Source organism: Amblyomma mixtum, chromosome 1, assembly GCF_055824585.1.
Source record: "Amblyomma mixtum isolate Tamu chromosome 1, ASM5582458v1, whole genome shotgun sequence".
Taxonomy (NCBI): domain Eukaryota; kingdom Metazoa; phylum Arthropoda; class Arachnida; order Ixodida; family Ixodidae; genus Amblyomma; species Amblyomma mixtum.
Genome location: NC_143012.1, coordinates 162346363 through 162363736, shown reverse-complemented (window position 1 = coordinate 162363736; position 17374 = coordinate 162346363). Strand labels below are relative to the sequence as shown.

Here is a 17374-nt window from a genome sequence, read left to right as displayed (position 1 = left end):
GACGCAATGAAGATACATCGAAACGTATAGCTGTCACTTACGCTCTGATGACGTCAGCTCCGGTACTGGGAATTGTGAATGACGACGCATTTTTTTTCAATGACTCTTCTAATGCTATTGTGGTAAAAACTGGTTACTACCAGGCAGTTGATCCGCGCAGTTCCCGCAATACTGATGACTCTGGGCCACCTCTGCTACGCCAGTTCTCGCCAGCGTATTCCGCGACGAAGTCCCACGATGATTGCCTGACTGGTGAGCATAAGGTCAAGGCTGATATGGCCCATGTCGGTGGACCAGCCGTCTCAGCATTTAGGCCTGGAGCAGAGCTGGGAGTGGGTGAATTTTTTATTTTTTTCGCATACTGTCAAAGTCTGGCGCCCACCGTAACGGGACTCTCTGGGCGACGCATCCCGCAGTGTCCTCGCCGTCCTCGGAGTCCTTCTGGTGGCCGTGTCGGCGGTGGCCGTCTGGATGGTGTTTCGGCGGCGCGTGGCGGGGCCCAGCGTCACGACGCCCGACGCTAGCCGCGAGTGCGAGGCTGCGCAGGGCGACCCCCAGGTGCGCCTCGAGGCCCTGGGCACCACTGTGCATGGCAGCGTGGACGGCAGGCTGCGCAAGTTCTTCGGCATCCCGTACGGCGCCAACGTGAGCGGAGCGCAGCGCTTCCAGCCTGCGCAGCCCGTGACCGGCATCGGCGAAGGCGGCGTCTTCTACGCCTACCGCCACGGACCGCGCTGCCCGCAGGTGCGCCATCCTTCTTCATCTTAAGACGCTGTGGTTTCCTTTTAAGGCGAAAACCTCTAATGGCTCGTACTGTCGTCCGTTAGCACAGGGTGTCACACCTTCGGCAGCGTTCAACTCGTGTTAACTCGGGAACTGAAAAAGATAGGAGAAAACGAATGATTGCTTCAGATAGAGGGGGGACAAATGAACCTAGAAGCTAAGATTTACGACTCTAGATTGATTAGTTAATTAATTATAGGCAAAAATGTTGAAATTGCGTCGAAATAGCGCGGACGTCGATATAACCACGGGAGCGGTGTGACGTCACATCCGCCAGAAGTCGTCGTGGCATAGTGAAAATTGTCTCAGAGTGGCCGGAAAAACGTCGGATTTGTGTCAAATTGGATGGAAAAATGTGTAACTAAGCGTAATTTACACTTACGATCCTCGAAAGATATATAATTTGGGTACAATATAGCCACGGGAACGGTGTGACGTCACATTCAACGGAAGTCGGCACGCCATAGTGTCCTTGGCTTCGCCTCTCAACATTTTAGTTGCCAAAGTGTCCTCTCATTTTTTTTGCCCGCGAACAGGTTTCTGGAAACGCTGCACGAGAAGACCAAGACGTCGAGCATTTGTCAGAGGTGTACATCCCGAGGAGTTTGCTTTTTGGCTGGGTTGTGAGGGTCATGTAGCGCTCGTAAAAGCCTCAGGGGCAAATTTCAGAACGATCCTTAGCTTATGCGCTTTCCTTACCTGAAATGAGTCCTCCATGTTTCCTCAGCTCAAAGGAGCGTTGAATTGAGTCATATAATTTTCCAACCGCCTTTAGCGGCTCCTTGGGTAAGAAGGCACCGAGAGTTACAAAGAGCTTCTTTCACGAGTCTGCTGTAATATTGGGAATATATTTGTCTAAATTCAAAAAAAAAAAAGAAGCAAGCACACATCCAGATCCTTCGTATATCTTTTTCTTTTTCTAGTTACGTGGGCTTGTGAGCGCTGGTTTTGCATTTTACGTGTTCTGGGTGGCTTGGCAGGAAAACAGTCGCTCTGACAACGCCACCATTGTTTAGAGTGCAGCAACAACGAATGCTCGCTTTGCCATTGTGAGCCGCCCTTCTGCGAAAGCGCAGAGTGAGTGGTTGTGCAGTGAAGATTGCTTACAGGTGAACGAGTGAGGTAAGGAAGCATGAATGTAGCGTTGTGCCTACCTCAAGTCAAAGTCAAAGTCATTTTATTCAGGCAGCAGTAATAGGTGCCTAGGAGGCAGACATAAAGGCAAATTAATGCCTGACAAGAAAAGGACGCTCCGAAGGAGTCCTCACTAAAGGCTCCTATTAATATTTAAAATGTGACCGAAGGTGAGCAGCTAATAAGGCATCGTCATTGACGCTAGGAGCGCTCTAAAATTTGGCCCGTAATCTTCGCGGGAGGGTGATGACTGCATAGTAGAGAAACAAATCCGATGGACTGTACTATCAGCAAGAAATGAAACGCGAACAAGACAACTCAACCACGGACAGCAAAATAACAAGGTCTTAGGCAGCGGAAGTTTTATGCTAGAGGATGGTTAATGTCACTTAGAAGCGCGAAGACTCTTCTACAAAAGTGTTAATCAACCTCTCTTGTATTTGCTCTCTAGGAGCTAATATGTTAGTTTATTTGTGTTGCTACCACAGATTTCTTGTTCGCGTTTCATTCGTTGCTGATAGTACATCCTTGATATCAGCGTCAGCCCCAAACGCTAACAGGAAGACGTTACCGCCAAAACCAGAACACAAAGATATTAGCTTCTGTGCGAGGAATACACGAAGGACCTGTTAACACTTCTAGGCAGCGCTTTTCGCGCCGTTAAAATGAGAAAGCAATACACTCAGTCAGTTTGGCTCATGCAAATATCTTCCTGTTCTGCTGCGCCAATTTTAACTTTGTTCGCGTTTTAATTCTGCGCTGACGGCACACTTAACTAGGCGGCTCTTTCGCTGTGCCTACAGAGGAGAAAAAAATGGAACTCCTGGGCGAAGAGGTGACAGATGGTTGCTGCAGCATGCTATTTTCGTGCACCATGATACGTTCACGCACAGCCTATTCCTTTCACTCTCTCAAAAGAAAACATTCGAGAAGAGTCTGTCTGCTGGGAAATTTAATGTTAGGAGAAGGTAAGTGACGCCGTCTTAGTGTAGATAAACTGCATATACCGTGACTTGCATCTTTTATCGTAGTGAATGTTTGCCAGCCTCAACCTCTGACTCATATGAGGTTAAACTGCGCGCGGGTCTTATATGTTGGGGTAACCTATGTCTCGTGGTAAGTCTCACAACGGTACTTAACCTGGTTCGGCCAAGGGTGATGGAGGCCTGGAATCATCTGCGTAGACGACACATTGCGCCCACGTCGCCGGATTTCGGCGAAAACCCGGCATGTCGCAGTGCACCGGCGGAACGCTGGTGCAAGGGGTGTGCAAATGCTTCCCGACCACTGATGGATTACCGCTCATTCAGTGTGTTCGTCTTCTCTGGGGAGCTCCTATAGAAGCTCATGTTCTATTCGAGGCTGTCTTCTTTTTCGTCAATTTCCTCTTGTTCTCCAAAGCTCATTTCGATAAAATGGACAGGCTATCCAGTGCATGTTTTGAAGTTATCGAAGGTTTTGATTTAACGAACCCAAGACGGAATTCGGAATGTAGTAGAGGCGGAAGTTGAACTATCCGGTACATGATTCTTCACAAGGGACGGAGCAAGTCGCGGACCACCGCCGGTCCTGTCTACATGCCCCGCCCTTTCTCCCGGTGCTGTTTTTTTTTTTTTTTGGTGAAGGATACGTAATGTCTTCTACTTGTCTTCCTCCAGAAAACGCATTGCTGACACCCCTGCAGAGATGGCAGGCCGGCTCAGAGTCATGTTCCCTCAGAAAACAAGGCTGTGATTGGTTCAGTTTCCTGCGCCCCCTTCTGGCGACTATGAAAGCATTCGCAATTGAACTACAAGTCTTCGTTTGATATTGTTTGCGTTTATTTAATCGTTAAGCGAACATTACAATGTGCGCACAAGGAACGATACTGCCTGTCATGATTATATAGAAGAATAGAAGATCGCGATATTGCCTCTTTATTTTTTTTAACATGCCCAGACGCGTTACATCTTTCTTGGTCGCAAAAAACGAATTCGAATTCAGCTTCAAAAAGCCACTCCTAAACGTCTGGGGGGGGGGGGGGGGTTAGCCAGTACAGGCTTCGCAAAAAAGGAAGAGAGGACCATTTCAGTCGAGAAAATAGACGTGGCATTTCCTTTTCAACTGTGCTGCTGAAGGTGTTCAAGTAAATACAAAACCTCCGGATTACTCCAGCCTGGCACGAAATTTTGCGATAACTACAGGACTACGACAGTTGGGCCTGTGCTCGAAACGCGAACCCCATCTTTGCTAAAAAGACCGCCGCCATTTTAAAGCGTCCGGAGCTATACACTTACGAGTCGTCTAGATGTGATGCAACGAACGTATTCAGTCAGTTATAGCTAGCCACGAGGTATAATCTGTATTCGCAGGGCAACCTGACCGAACGGAAGCTAACCGAGGAGTGCTTAACCCTGTCCATCTGGGTCCCGCTCTCGTGTCCCGCCTCCACTGCGCTCAAGCCCGTCATGGTGGTCCTGGCTTCCGACTGGTTCCAGTCTGACTACAGAGGCACGCTCGACATCGCGTGGGAGACGATCGCTCTTGGAGGGGACATCATCCTGGTCGTCGTCAACCACAGACTCGGTGTCCTCGGGTTCCTGGACGCCAGTTCCGCTGGCGCGTCTGCAGCCGCCGGCGCCGAAGACGTCTTCCTCGCCCTGACCTGGATTAGCGAGCACATCAAGGCGTTCCAGGGTGACCCGGCCCTTATCGTGGGGTTCGGATTCATCTCCGGCTCGTACCTGGCGTCCATGGACCTCTTCGCCGAGGCGCAAGGCAGGAAGAGATCGTTCGCACGCCTGGTCCTGCACGGCGCTGGGCCGACGTCGCTGCTTCCGCGCACTGGGCTGAGCTCACTGGCCGATATTGCGACGTCGCTCGAATGCGAGAGCGCAGCTTCTCTCGTCCACTGTCTCAGGCGGGCCAGTCTCAAAAGCATTTACGAAGCAACCGCGAGACAGCCGCGACTACTGTTTGCCCCCAGATGCGATCGACCTCCCATCGGTGCATGCGACGGAATTTTCGCGAAACTACCGAAAAATCTGACGGGCACCGACCTACTGTGTGGTTACAATAGCTTCGACGGACGCGAGTTCTTCGACCACACTTTCGCTCGAGCGTCCAGACAACCTGACGACCCGAAGATGTTGTTCAACCACCTTCTAGAGTACTTCTCGGGAAACCATTCGCGCCAGGAGGTGCCGCAGGAAGTGCAGCAATACCTGGACAGAAGCAACAAGACCAGCATACACGGCTTCCGCGAACTGGTCTCAGACATGGTTTTGCGATGCCCCATGTTCGAGCTGGCTCGCGAAGCATCTGCGAGGGGAGCCACCGTGCACGCATACCACTCGCACGGTGCCCACAAGCTTCTGGAGCCCGCCGTGATGATGTCCGACCTCATCGCTTTTGTCAGAACAGGGTGAGCTTGTTCGCGGCAAATGCGGAACCAATAAGAAGAAAGCAGGATGACCTTGAGACTAAGCCTCATGGTCGAACAGAGTTTCGCGTTTCAGCAACTACCTTTGTTGCATGCCACCGTCTTTACCTGTAACTGAAGTTAACGCATTAATCTAGTAGCTTGAGCCGCTCTTATAGCAAGGTTAGATGCGCCGAAAGTATAGACTGGTCTCTGTGCGTTTGTTTGTTTATTTACACTAAGGGCCCTCGCAGGCATAACATAAGGGGTGAAGTCTATGACATCAAATTGATACCAAGCCGGGCAGAGCAAACTGCCCCGCTTGGCAGGTGACAGTTAAATTCATGATTGGTAGCTCGGGAGGAGCAACCTGGGTCGCCCAAGGCCCACCGCTGATCCGTGCACCTACCATCACAGGGCAGTGGCGCATCGCTTAACCGCTGTACCATTGCCCCAGGAGGAGTATGAAGACTACCAGGGATCTATGAATCTAGAGAATGAACTTCTTGGTTTAGGTTTGGTTTATTGGGGTTTAACGTCCCAAAGCAACTCAGGCTATGAGGGACGCCGTAGTGAACGGCTCCGGAAATTTCGACCACCTTGGGTTCTTTAACGTGCACTGACATCGCACTGTACACGGGCCTCTAGAATTTCGCCTTCATCGAAATTCAGCCGTCGCGGCTGAGATCGAACCCGCGTCTTCCGGGTCATCAGCCGAGCGCCGTAACCACTGAGCCACCGCGGCGGGAGAAAGAACTTCTGCATATATGGTAATTAACCCATTACACTATCGCGTCATACCATAAAGGCGGAGTTTAAGTGTCCTTTCCAATTTTTGTGGCCGATCTGACTTACCCACTCTTCTCTGCACATACCATGAAGATCTGGTCGAGCAGGTTACAGCTATCGTGAACTCCTAACACAGGGTCCGGTGTTGGATTAATTATGTTTTCTAATTTTTGTGGCCGATCTGACTTACCCACTCTTCTCTGCACATACCATGAAGATCTGGTCGAGCAGGTTACAGCTATCGTGAACTCCTAACACAGGGTCCGGTGTTGGATTATGTTTTCTAATTTTTGTGGCCGATCTGACTTACCCACTCTTCTCTGCACATACCATGGAGATCTGGTCGAGCAGGTTACAGCTATCGTGAACTCCTAACACAGGGTCCGGTGTTGGATTAATTATGTTTTCTAATTTTTGTGGCCGATCTGACTTACCCACTCTTCTCTGCACATACCATGAAGATCTGGTCGAGCAGGTTACAGCTATCGTGAACTCCTAACACAGGTTCCGGTGTTGGATTAATTATGTTTTCTAATTTTTGTGGCCGATCTGACTTACCCACTCTTCTCTGCACATACCATGAAGATCTGGTCGAGCAGGTCACAGCTATCGTGAACTCCTAACACAGGTTCCGGTGTTGGATTAATTATGTTTTCTAATTTTTGTGGCCGATCTGACTTACCCACTCTTCTCTGCACATACCATGAAGATCTGGTCGAGCAGGTTACAGCTATCGTGAACTCCTAACACAGGTTCCGGTGTTGGATTAATTATGTTTTCTAATTTTTGTGGCCGATCTGACTTACCCACTCTTCTCTGCACATACCATGAAGATCTGGTCGAGCAGGTTACAGCTATCGTGAACTCCTAACACAGGTTCCGGTGTTGGATTAATTATGTTTTCTAATTTTTGTGGCCGATCTGACTTACCCACTCTTCTCTGCACATACCATGAAGATCTGGTCGAGCAGGTTACAGCTATCGTGAACTCCTAACACAGGTTCCGGTGTTGGATTAATTATGTTTTCTAATTTTTGTGGCCGATCTGACTTACCCACTCTTCTCTGCACATACCATGAAGATCTGGTCGAGCAGGTTACAGCTATCGTGAACTCCTAACACAGGTTCCGGTGTTGGATTAATTATGTTTTCTAATTTTTGTGGCCGATCTGACTTACCCACTCTTCTCTGCACATACCATGAAGATCTGGTCGAGCAGGTTACAGCTATCGTGAACTCCTAACACAGGTTCCGGTGTTGGATTAATTATGTTTTCTAATTTTTGTGGCCGATCTGACTTACCCACTCTTCTCTGCACATACCATGAAGATCTGGTCGAGCAGGTTACAGCTATCGTGAACTCCTAACACAGGTTCCGGTGTTGGATTAATTATGTTTTCTAATTTTTGTGGCCGATCTGACTTACCCACTCTTCTCTGCACATACCATGGAGATCTGGTCGAGCAGGTTACAGCTATCGTGAACTCCTAACACAGGGTCCGGTGTTGGATTAATTATGTTTTCTAATTTTTGTGGCCGATCTGACTTACCCACTCTTCTCTGCACATACCATGAAGATCTGGTCGAGCAGGTTACAGCTATCGTGAACTCCTAACACAGGGTCCGGTGTTGGATTAATTATGTTTTCTAATTTTTGTGGCCGACCTGACTTACCCACTCTTCTCTGCACATACCATGAAGATCTGGTCGAGCAGGTTACAGTTATCGTGAACTCCTAACACAGGGTCCGGTGTTGGATTAATTATGTTTTCTAATTTTTGTGGCCGATCTGACTTACCCACTCTGCTCTGCACATACCATGAAGATCTGGTCGAGCAGGTTACAGCTATCGTGAACTCCTAACACAGGGTCCGGTGTTGGATTAATTATGTTTTCTAATTTTTGTGGCCGATCTGACTTACCCACTCTTCTCTGCACATACCATGAAGATCTGGTCGAGCAGGTTACAGCTATCGTGAACTCCTAACACAGGGTCCGGTGTTGGATTAATTATGTTTTCTAATTTTTGTGGCCGATCTGACTTACCCACTCTTCTCTGCACATACCATGAAGATCTGGTCGAGCAAGTTACAGCTATCGTGAACTCCTAACACAGGGTCCGGTGTTGGATTAATTATGTTTTCTAATTTTTGTGGCCGACCTGACTTACCCACTCTGCTCTGCACATACCATGAAGATCTGGTCGAGCAGGTTACAGCTATCGTGAACTCCTAACACAGGTTCCGGTGTTGGATTAATTATGTTTTCTAATTTTTGTGGCCGATCTGACTTACCCACTCTTCTCTGCACATACCATGAAGATCTGGTCGAGCAGGTTACAGCTATCGTGAACTCCTAACACAGGTTCCGGTGTTGGATTAATTATGTTTTCTAATTTTTGTGGCCGATCTGACTTACCCACTCTTCTCTGCACATACCATGAAGATCTGGTCGAGCAGGTTACAGCTATCGTGAACTCCTAACACAGGTTCCGGTGTTGGATTAATTATGTTTTCTAATTTTTGTGGCCGATCTGACTTACCCACTCTTCTCTGCACATACCATGGAGATCTGGTCGAGCAGGTTACAGCTATCGTGAACTCCTAACACAGGGTCCGGTGTTGGATTAATTATGTTTTCTAATTTTTGTGGCCGATCTGACTTACCCACTCTTCTCTGCACATACCATGAAGATCTGGTCGAGCAGGTTACAGCTATCGTGAACTCCTAACACAGGGTCCGGTGTTGGATTAATTATGTTTTCTAATTTTTGTGGCCGACCTGACTTACCCACTCTTCTCTGCACATACCATGAAGATCTGGTCGAGCAGGTTACAGTTATCGTGAACTCCTAACACAGGGTCCGGTGTTGGATTAATTATGTTTTCTAATTTTTGTGGCCGATCTGACTTACCCACTCTGCTCTGCACATACCATGAAGATCTGGTCGAGCAGGTTACAGCTATCGTGAACTCCTAACACAGGGTCCGGTGTTGGATTAATTATGTTTTCTAATTTTTGTGGCCGATCTGACTTACCCACTCTTCTCTGCACATACCATGAAGATCTGGTCGAGCAGGTTACAGCTATCGTGAACTCCTAACACAGGGTCCGGTGTTGGATTAATTATGTTTTCTAATTTTTGTGGCCGATCTGACTTACCCACTCTTCTCTGCACATACCATGAAGATCTGGTCGAGCAAGTTACAGCTATCGTGAACTCCTAACACAGGGTCCGGTGTTGGATTAATTATGTTTTCTAATTTTTGTGGCCGACCTGACTTACCCACTCTGCTCTGCACATACCATGAAGATCTGGTCGAGCAGGTTACAGCTATCGTGAACTCCTAACACAGGGTCCGGTGTTGGATTAATTATGTTTTCTAATTTTTGTGGCCGATCTGACTTGCCCACTCTTTTCTGCACATACCATGAAGATCTGGTCGAGCAGGTTACAGCTATCGTGAACTCCTAACACAGAGCCCGGTGTTGGATTAATTATGTTTTCTAATTTTTGTGGCCGATCTGACTTACCCACTCTTCTCTGCACATACCATGAAGATCTGGTCGAGCAGGTTACAGCTATCGTGAACTCCTAACACAGGGTCCGGTGTTGGATTAATTATGTTTTCTAATTTTTGTGGTCGATCTGACTTACCCACTCTTTTCTGCACATACCATGAAGATCTGGTCGAGCAGGTTACAGCTATCGTGAACTCCTAACACAGGGTCCGGTGTTGGATTAATTATGTTTTCTAATTTTTGTGGTCGATCTGACTTACCCACTCTTCTCTGCACATACCATGAAGATCTGGTCGAGCAGGTTACAGCTATCGTGAACTCCTAACACAGGGTCCGGTGTTGGATTAATTATTTTTTCTAATTTTTGTGGTCGATCTGACTTACCCACGCTTTTCTGCACATACCATGAAGATCTGGTCGAGCAGGTTACAGCTATCGTGAACTCCTAACACAGGGTCCGGTGTTGGATTAATTATGTTTTCTAATTTTTGTGGCCGATCTGACTTGCCCACTCTTTTCTGCACATACCATGAAGATCTGGTCGAGCAGGTTACAGCTATCGTGAACTCCTAACACAGGGTCCGGTGTTGGATTAATTATGTTTTCTAATTTTTGTGGCCGATATGACTTACCCACTCTTCTCTGCACATACCATGAAGATCTGGTCGAGCAGGTTACAGCTATCGTGAACTCCTAACACAGGGTCCGGTGTTGGATTAATTATGTTTTCTAATTTTTGTGGCCGATATGACTTACCCACTCTTCTCTGCACATACCATGAAGATCTGGTCGAGCAGGTTACAGCTATCGTGAACTCCTAACACAGGGTCCGGTGTTGGATTAATTATGTTTTCTAATTTTTGTGGCCGATCTGACTTACCCACTCTTCTCTGCACATACCATGAAGATCTGGTAGAGCAGGTTACAGCTATCGTGAACTCCTAACACAGGGTCCGGTGTTGGATTAATTATGTTTTCTAATTTTTGTGGCCGATCTGACTTACCCACTCTTCTCTGCACATACCATGAAGATCTGGTAGAGCAGGTTACAGCTATCGTGAACTCCTAACACAGGGTCCGGTGTTGGATTAATTATGTTTTCTAATTTTTGTGGCCGATCTGACTTACCCACTCTTCTCTGCACATACCATGAAGATCTGGTAGAGCAGGTTACAGCTATCGTGAACTCCTAACACAGGGTCCGGTGTTGGATTAATTATGTTTTCTAATTTTTGTGGCCGATCTGACTTACCCACTCTTCTCTGCACATACCATGAAGATCTGGTAGAGCAGGTTACAGCTATCGTGAACTCCTAACACAGGGTCCGGTGTTGGATTAATTGTTTTCTAATTTTTGTGGCCGATCTGACTTACCCACTCTTCTCTGCACATACCATGAAGATCTGGTAGAGCAGGTTACAGCTATCGTGAACTCCTAACACAGGGTCCGGTGTTGGATTAATTATGTTTTCTAATTTTTGTGGCCGATCTGACTTACCCACTCTTCTCTGCACATACCATGAAGATCTGGTCGAGCAGGTTACAGCTATCGTGAACTCCTAACACAGGGTCCGGTGTTGGATTAATTATGTTTTCTAATTTTTGTGGCCGATCTGACTTACCCACTCTTCTCTGCACATACCATGAAGATCTGGTCGAGCAAGTTACAGCTATCGTGAACTCCTAACACAGGGTCCGGTGTTGGATTAATTATGTTTTCTAATTTTTGTGGCCGACCTGACTTACCCACTCTGCTCTGCACATACCATGAAGATCTGGTCGAGCAGGTTACAGCTATCGTGAACTCCTAACACAGGTTCCGGTGTTGGATTAATTATGTTTTCTAATTTTTGTGGCCGATCTGACTTACCCACTCTTCTCTGCACATACCATGAAGATCTGGTCGAGCAGGTTACAGCTATCGTGAACTCCTAACACAGGTTCCGGTGTTGGATTAATTATGTTTTCTAATTTTTGTGGCCGATCTGACTTACCCACTCTTCTCTGCACATACCATGAAGATCTGGTCGAGCAGGTTACAGCTATCGTGAACTCCTAACACAGGTTCCGGTGTTGGATTAATTATGTTTTCTAATTTTTGTGGCCGATCTGACTTACCCACTCTTCTCTGCACATACCATGGAGATCTGGTCGAGCAGGTTACAGCTATCGTGAACTCCTAACACAGGGTCCGGTGTTGGATTAATTATGTTTTCTAATTTTTGTGGCCGATCTGACTTACCCACTCTTCTCTGCACATACCATGAAGATCTGGTCGAGCAGGTTACAGCTATCGTGAACTCCTAACACAGGGTCCGGTGTTGGATTAATTATGTTTTCTAATTTTTGTGGCCGACCTGACTTACCCACTCTTCTCTGCACATACCATGAAGATCTGGTCGAGCAGGTTACAGTTATCGTGAACTCCTAACACAGGGTCCGGTGTTGGATTAATTATGTTTTCTAATTTTTGTGGCCGATCTGACCTACCCACTCTGCTCTGCACATACCATGAAGATCTGGTCGAGCAGGTTACAGCTATCGTGAACTCCTAACACAGGGTCCGGTGTTGGATTAATTATGTTTTCTAATTTTTGTGGCCGATCTGACTTACCCACTCTTCTCTGCACATACCATGAAGATCTGGTCGAGCAGGTTACAGCTATCGTGAACTCCTAACACAGGGTCCGGTGTTGGATTAATTATGTTTTCTAATTTTTGTGGCCGATCTGACTTACCCACTCTTCTCTGCACATACCATGAAGATCTGGTCGAGCAAGTTACAGCTATCGTGAACTCCTAACACAGGGTCCGGTGTTGGATTAATTATGTTTTCTAATTTTTGTGGCCGACCTGACTTACCCACTCTGCTCTGCACATACCATGAAGATCTGGTCGAGCAGGTTACAGCTATCGTGAACTCCTAACACAGGGTCCGGTGTTGGATTAATTATGTTTTCTAATTTTTGTGGCCGATCTGACTTGCCCACTCTTTTCTGCACATACCATGAAGATCTGGTCGAGCAGGTTACAGCTATCGTGAACTCCTAACACAGGGTCCGGTGTTGGATTAATTATGTTTTCTAATTTTTGTGGTCGATCTGACTTACCCACTCTTCTCTGCACATACCATGAAGATCTGGTCGAGCAGGTTACAGCTATCGTGAACTCCTAACACAGGGTCCGGTGTTGGATTAATTATTTTTTCTAATTTTTGTGGTCGATCTGACTTACCCACGCTTTTCTGCACATACCATGAAGATCTGGTCGAGCAGGTTACAGCTATCGTGAACTCCTAACACAGGGTCCGGTGTTGGATTAATTATGTTTTCTAATTTTTGTGTCCGATCTGACTTGCCCACTCTTTTCTGCACATACCATGAAGATCTGGTCGAGCAGGTTACAGCTATCGTGAACTCCTAACACAGGGTCCGGTGTTGGATTAATTATGTTTTCTAATTTTTGTGGCCGATATGACTTACCCACTCTTCTCTGCACATACCATGAAGATCTGGTCGAGCAGGTTACAGCTATCGTGAACTCCTAACACAGGGTCCGGTGTTGGATTAATTATGTTTTCTAATTTTTGTGGCCGATATGACTTACCCACTCTTCTCTGCACATACCATGAAGATCTGGTCGAGCAGGTTACAGCTATCGTGAACTCCTAACACAGGGTCCGGTGTTGGATTAATTATGTTTTCTAATTTTTGTGGCCGATCTGACTTACCCACTCTTCTCTGCACATACCATGAAGATCTGGTAGAGCAGGTTACAGCTATCGTGAACTCCTAACACAGGGTCCGGTGTTGGATTAATTATGTTTTCTAATTTTTGTGGCCGATCTGACTTACCCACTCTTCTCTGCACATACCATGAAGATCTGGTAGAGCAGGTTACAGCTATCGTGAACTCCTAACACAGGGTCCGGTGTTGGATTAATTATGTTTTCTAATTTTTGTGGCCGATCTGACTTACCCACTCTTCTCTGCACATACCATGAAGATCTGGTAGAGCAGGTTACAGCTATCGTGAACTCCTAACACAGGGTCCGGTGTTGGATTAATTATGTTTTCTAATTTTTGTGGCCGATCTGACTTACCCACTCTTCTCTGCACATACCATGAAGATCTGGTAGAGCAGGTTACAGCTATCGTGAACTCCTAACACAGGGTCCGGTGTTGGATTAATTGTTTTCTAATTTTTGTGGCCGATCTGACTTACCCACTCTTCTCTGCACATACCATGAAGATCTGGTAGAGCAGGTTACAGCTATCGTGAACTCCTAACACAGGGTCCGGTGTTGGATTAATTATGTTTTCTAATTTTTGTGGCCGATCTGACTTACCCACTCTTCTCTGCACATACCATGAAGATCTGGTAGAGCAGGTTACAGCTATCGTGAACTCCTAACACAGGGTCCGGTGTTGGATTAATTATGTTTTCTAATTTTTGTGGTCGATCTGACTTACCCACTCTTTTCTGCACATACCATGAAGATCTGGTCGAGCAGGTTACAGCTATCGTGAACTCCTAACACAGGGTCCGGTGTTGGATTAATTATGTTTTCTAATTTTTGTGGCCGATCTGACTTGCCCACTCTTTTCTGCACATACCATGATGATCTGGTCGAGCAGGTTACAGCTATCGTGAACTACTAACACAGGGTCCGGTGTTGGATTAATTATGTTTTCTAATTTTTGTGGCCGATATGACTTACCCACTCTTCTCTGCACATACCATGAAGATCTGGTCGAGCAGGTTACAGCTATCGTGAACTCCTAACACAGGGTCCGGTGTTGGATTAATTATGTTTTCTAATTTTTGTGGCCGATCTGACTTACCCACGCTTTTCTGCACATACCATGAAGATCTGGTCGAGCAGGTTACAGCTATCGTGAACTCCTAACACAGGGTCCGGTGTTGGATTAATTATGTTTTCTAATTTTTGTGGCCGATCTGACTTGCCCACTCTTTTCTGCACATACCATGAAGATCTGGTCGAGCAGGTTACAGCTATCGTGAACTCCTAACACAGGGTCCGGTGTTGGATTAATTATGTTTTCTAATTTTTGTGGCCGATCTGACTTACCCACTCTTCTCTGCACATACCATGAAGATCTGGTAGAGCAGGTTACAGCTATCGTGAACTCCTAACACAGGGTCCGGTGTTGGATTAATTATGTTTTCTAATTTTTGTGGCCGATCTGACTTACCCACTCTTCTCTGCACATACCATGAAGATCTGGTAGAGCAGGTTACAGCTATCGTGAACTCCTAACACAGGGTCCGGTGTTGGATTAATTATGTTTTCTAATTTTTGTGGCCGATCTGACTTACCCACTCTTCTCTGCACATACCATGAAGATCTGGTAGAGCAGGTTACAGCTATCGTGAACTCCTAACACAGGGTCCGGTGTTGGATTAATTATGTTTTCTAATTTTTGTGGCCGATATGACTTACCCACTGTTCTCTGCACATACCATGAAGATCTGGTAGAGCAGGTTACAGCTATCGTGAACTCCTAACACAGGGTACCGGTGTTGGATTAATTATGTTTTCTAGCTCTTGAGGAAGAAATCTGGACCTTGAACGATGTTTAGGAACCGTGATATACACGCAGGGATACAAGAACATATATTTAGCGCTTTTTACGTTCGGCATCGAAGTATAAACAGTCAGTTTCCGCTGCTTGTGGCGACGCAGCGAAAAACCACGTACTAAGTGTAATTTGTAATGGCTCACTTGCCAAATAGAGGGGCAACTAGGTGGCTCGCCAGCCACCTATTTGCCCCTCTATTTGGAAAGTGAGCCATTTTTTTGCAGGCTGTGCCCCTTTTTTACGGTTTAACGTTTAACTTCACCCAGTTAATAATCACAGGGCCTTCTGGCTTTTCCAGTCCGTTTCTCAGTATAACCGGATGCAGGTTAAGAATGCAGTGGCATTTCCCCGTCAAAGGACCTCCTTCGAGCCAATTGCGTTGACTGATACTCGTGACCCTGCTGGCGTGACAATGCAGGGAGTGGTGTATTAATTAGGATAATCCCTTCCCTCTGTGGTCGGGGATAGACCCCTCTCTCCATTGTGGCGCCGCTTCCTGCATTGTCACACTGGCAGGTTCATGAGAATCGGCCCACGCCATTGCATGGAAGTCGGTCCTTTTTCTTTCTGGTGAAATAATGGTTTATTGGTCCCAAAAAATATACAAAAGAAAATAAATGTACAGACAACGGTCCCAAAGTCAAAGACTGCACGGGGACCCTCTATAAATCAATAATACAAGAAATGATTTCAGCATAGTTAGCGGATAACTATAAAATATACAAAATATCAAATCAATACTTCACCAAGAAAACAGTAAAATATCATAATAATGCAGGTAATATACATAAAAAGAGAATAACAAATCAGCATTCCAACAAAATTACCTGGAAATTGATGTTTTTAGAGTGGGTGGCAATGTATTGCAAAATGAAACTGCTTGAAAAGACGACGTCGATTTACCATAATTGGTATAGACATTGGGGAGCAGAAAATTGTTTCTTGCTGCAAATCTGGTAGGGTTGTGATTGATCAGCAGGATGGGGTCTACAACATGAAAATGTAGGGTGCCATGTAGTGACCAGACGAAAAGCCGCTGTGCTGTGCTCTTGAGTTGTATCCCACTATAGCTTGAATGCCCCCGTGACGCCATGCGAGCTTTCCAGCTCGACACAGCATATCAATGTCTGTTCCAATTGCCCCATCCGCACCCTAGTGCTCTCCCTGGGTCGCGATGCAAGTCTCCTTGGCATGGGCAGCATTGCCTTCTAGGCACCGCTGGCATTGCCGGGACACTCCACCTGACCGAACGCAAATAAGGCATTGTGATTATAAATGCGAAAACGTGAGATGGCTCATCGACACGAACACTCGGCGTCGCCCAAAAAGTGGTGGGTTACAAAGCTCGTGACTGGCAGAAACAGTATGACGTCATCATAGTTGGGAAAATACGAAATGTTAACCGTGCAGTGGTAGTACCAGTACCTACAACTACACAAATTGCAAGGGTTGGTTTATTGGGGTTTAACGTCACAAAGCGACTCAGGCTATAAGGGACGCCGTAGTGAAGGACTCCGGAAGTTTCGACCACCTGGGGTTCTTTAACGTGCACTGAGATCGCACAGTACACGGGCCTCTAGAATTTCGTCTCCGTCGAAATTCGACCACCGCGGCCGGGATCGAACCCGCGTCTTTTGGGTCAGCAGCCGAGCGCCGTAACCACTGAGCCACCGCGGCGGGATACAATTTGCAAAGGAACAGACAGAATTGGATTAGATTAGCAGTGCTTTCGCATTACTCGTGCGTTAGTTCCTTAATTGCCTCCGGTAATTTCTGACGCTACTATGAACTAGCGGTGCGATGAAGGTTAGTTTTTGAGCACAAGTGTATACTCAAAATACAGCTGCTGCTGCTGCCGCTGCTTGTGCTTACAGTATTTCTGTGATCTATCGCAGGGACGTGAACTGGCGGAAGTTTTCGGAGCAGAACAGCATTCTTCTGGCGAATGGTTCCTCGAAACGAATGCTGAGGTGGGACGACAAAGACTGCGAGATCCCGACACGGCTGTCCCGAAACGTGTTTCGTTAGTGGCGATGCAGCGCACCCAGAGAAGAGCACCCAGCCGTCGTCACTCGCTGCTGGCTACGTGGAACCCTTGAGCGGTGAAATTAGCGCGCTTCCACCTCATCCTAAGCGGCCTCTT

General features: G+C 46.8%; 1 protein-coding gene across 1 annotated transcript; it reads left to right on the top strand.

Annotated features, from left to right (window-relative positions):
• Positions 1-302: 302 nt before the first annotated feature.
• LOC149369579 (neuroligin-4, X-linked-like) lies at positions 303-17288 on the top strand. Its single transcript, XM_089558973.1, has 3 exons — positions 303-744; positions 4269-5320; positions 17127-17288. Exons 1-3 carry the CDS (start codon positions 472-474, stop codon positions 17257-17259), a joined length of 1458 nt encoding a protein of 485 aa, XP_089415099.1. The 5' UTR covers positions 303-471; the 3' UTR covers positions 17260-17288.
• The last annotated feature ends 86 nt before the right edge of the window (positions 17289-17374 follow it).

Bases quoted from the DNA above. Each gene is read 5' to 3' on its own strand.
- LOC149369579 (XM_089558973.1), top strand. From the start codon at position 472: ATGGTGTTTCGGCGGCGCGTGGCGGGGCCCAGCGTCACGACGCCCGAC. The intron at 745-4,268 runs GTGCGCCATCCT...CTGTATTCGCAG, and splicing joins ACGGACCGCGCTGCCCGCAG to GGCAACCTGACCGAACGGAA. The intron at 5,321-17,126 runs GTGAGCTTGTTC...GATCTATCGCAG, and splicing joins ATCGCTTTTGTCAGAACAGG to GGACGTGAACTGGCGGAAGT.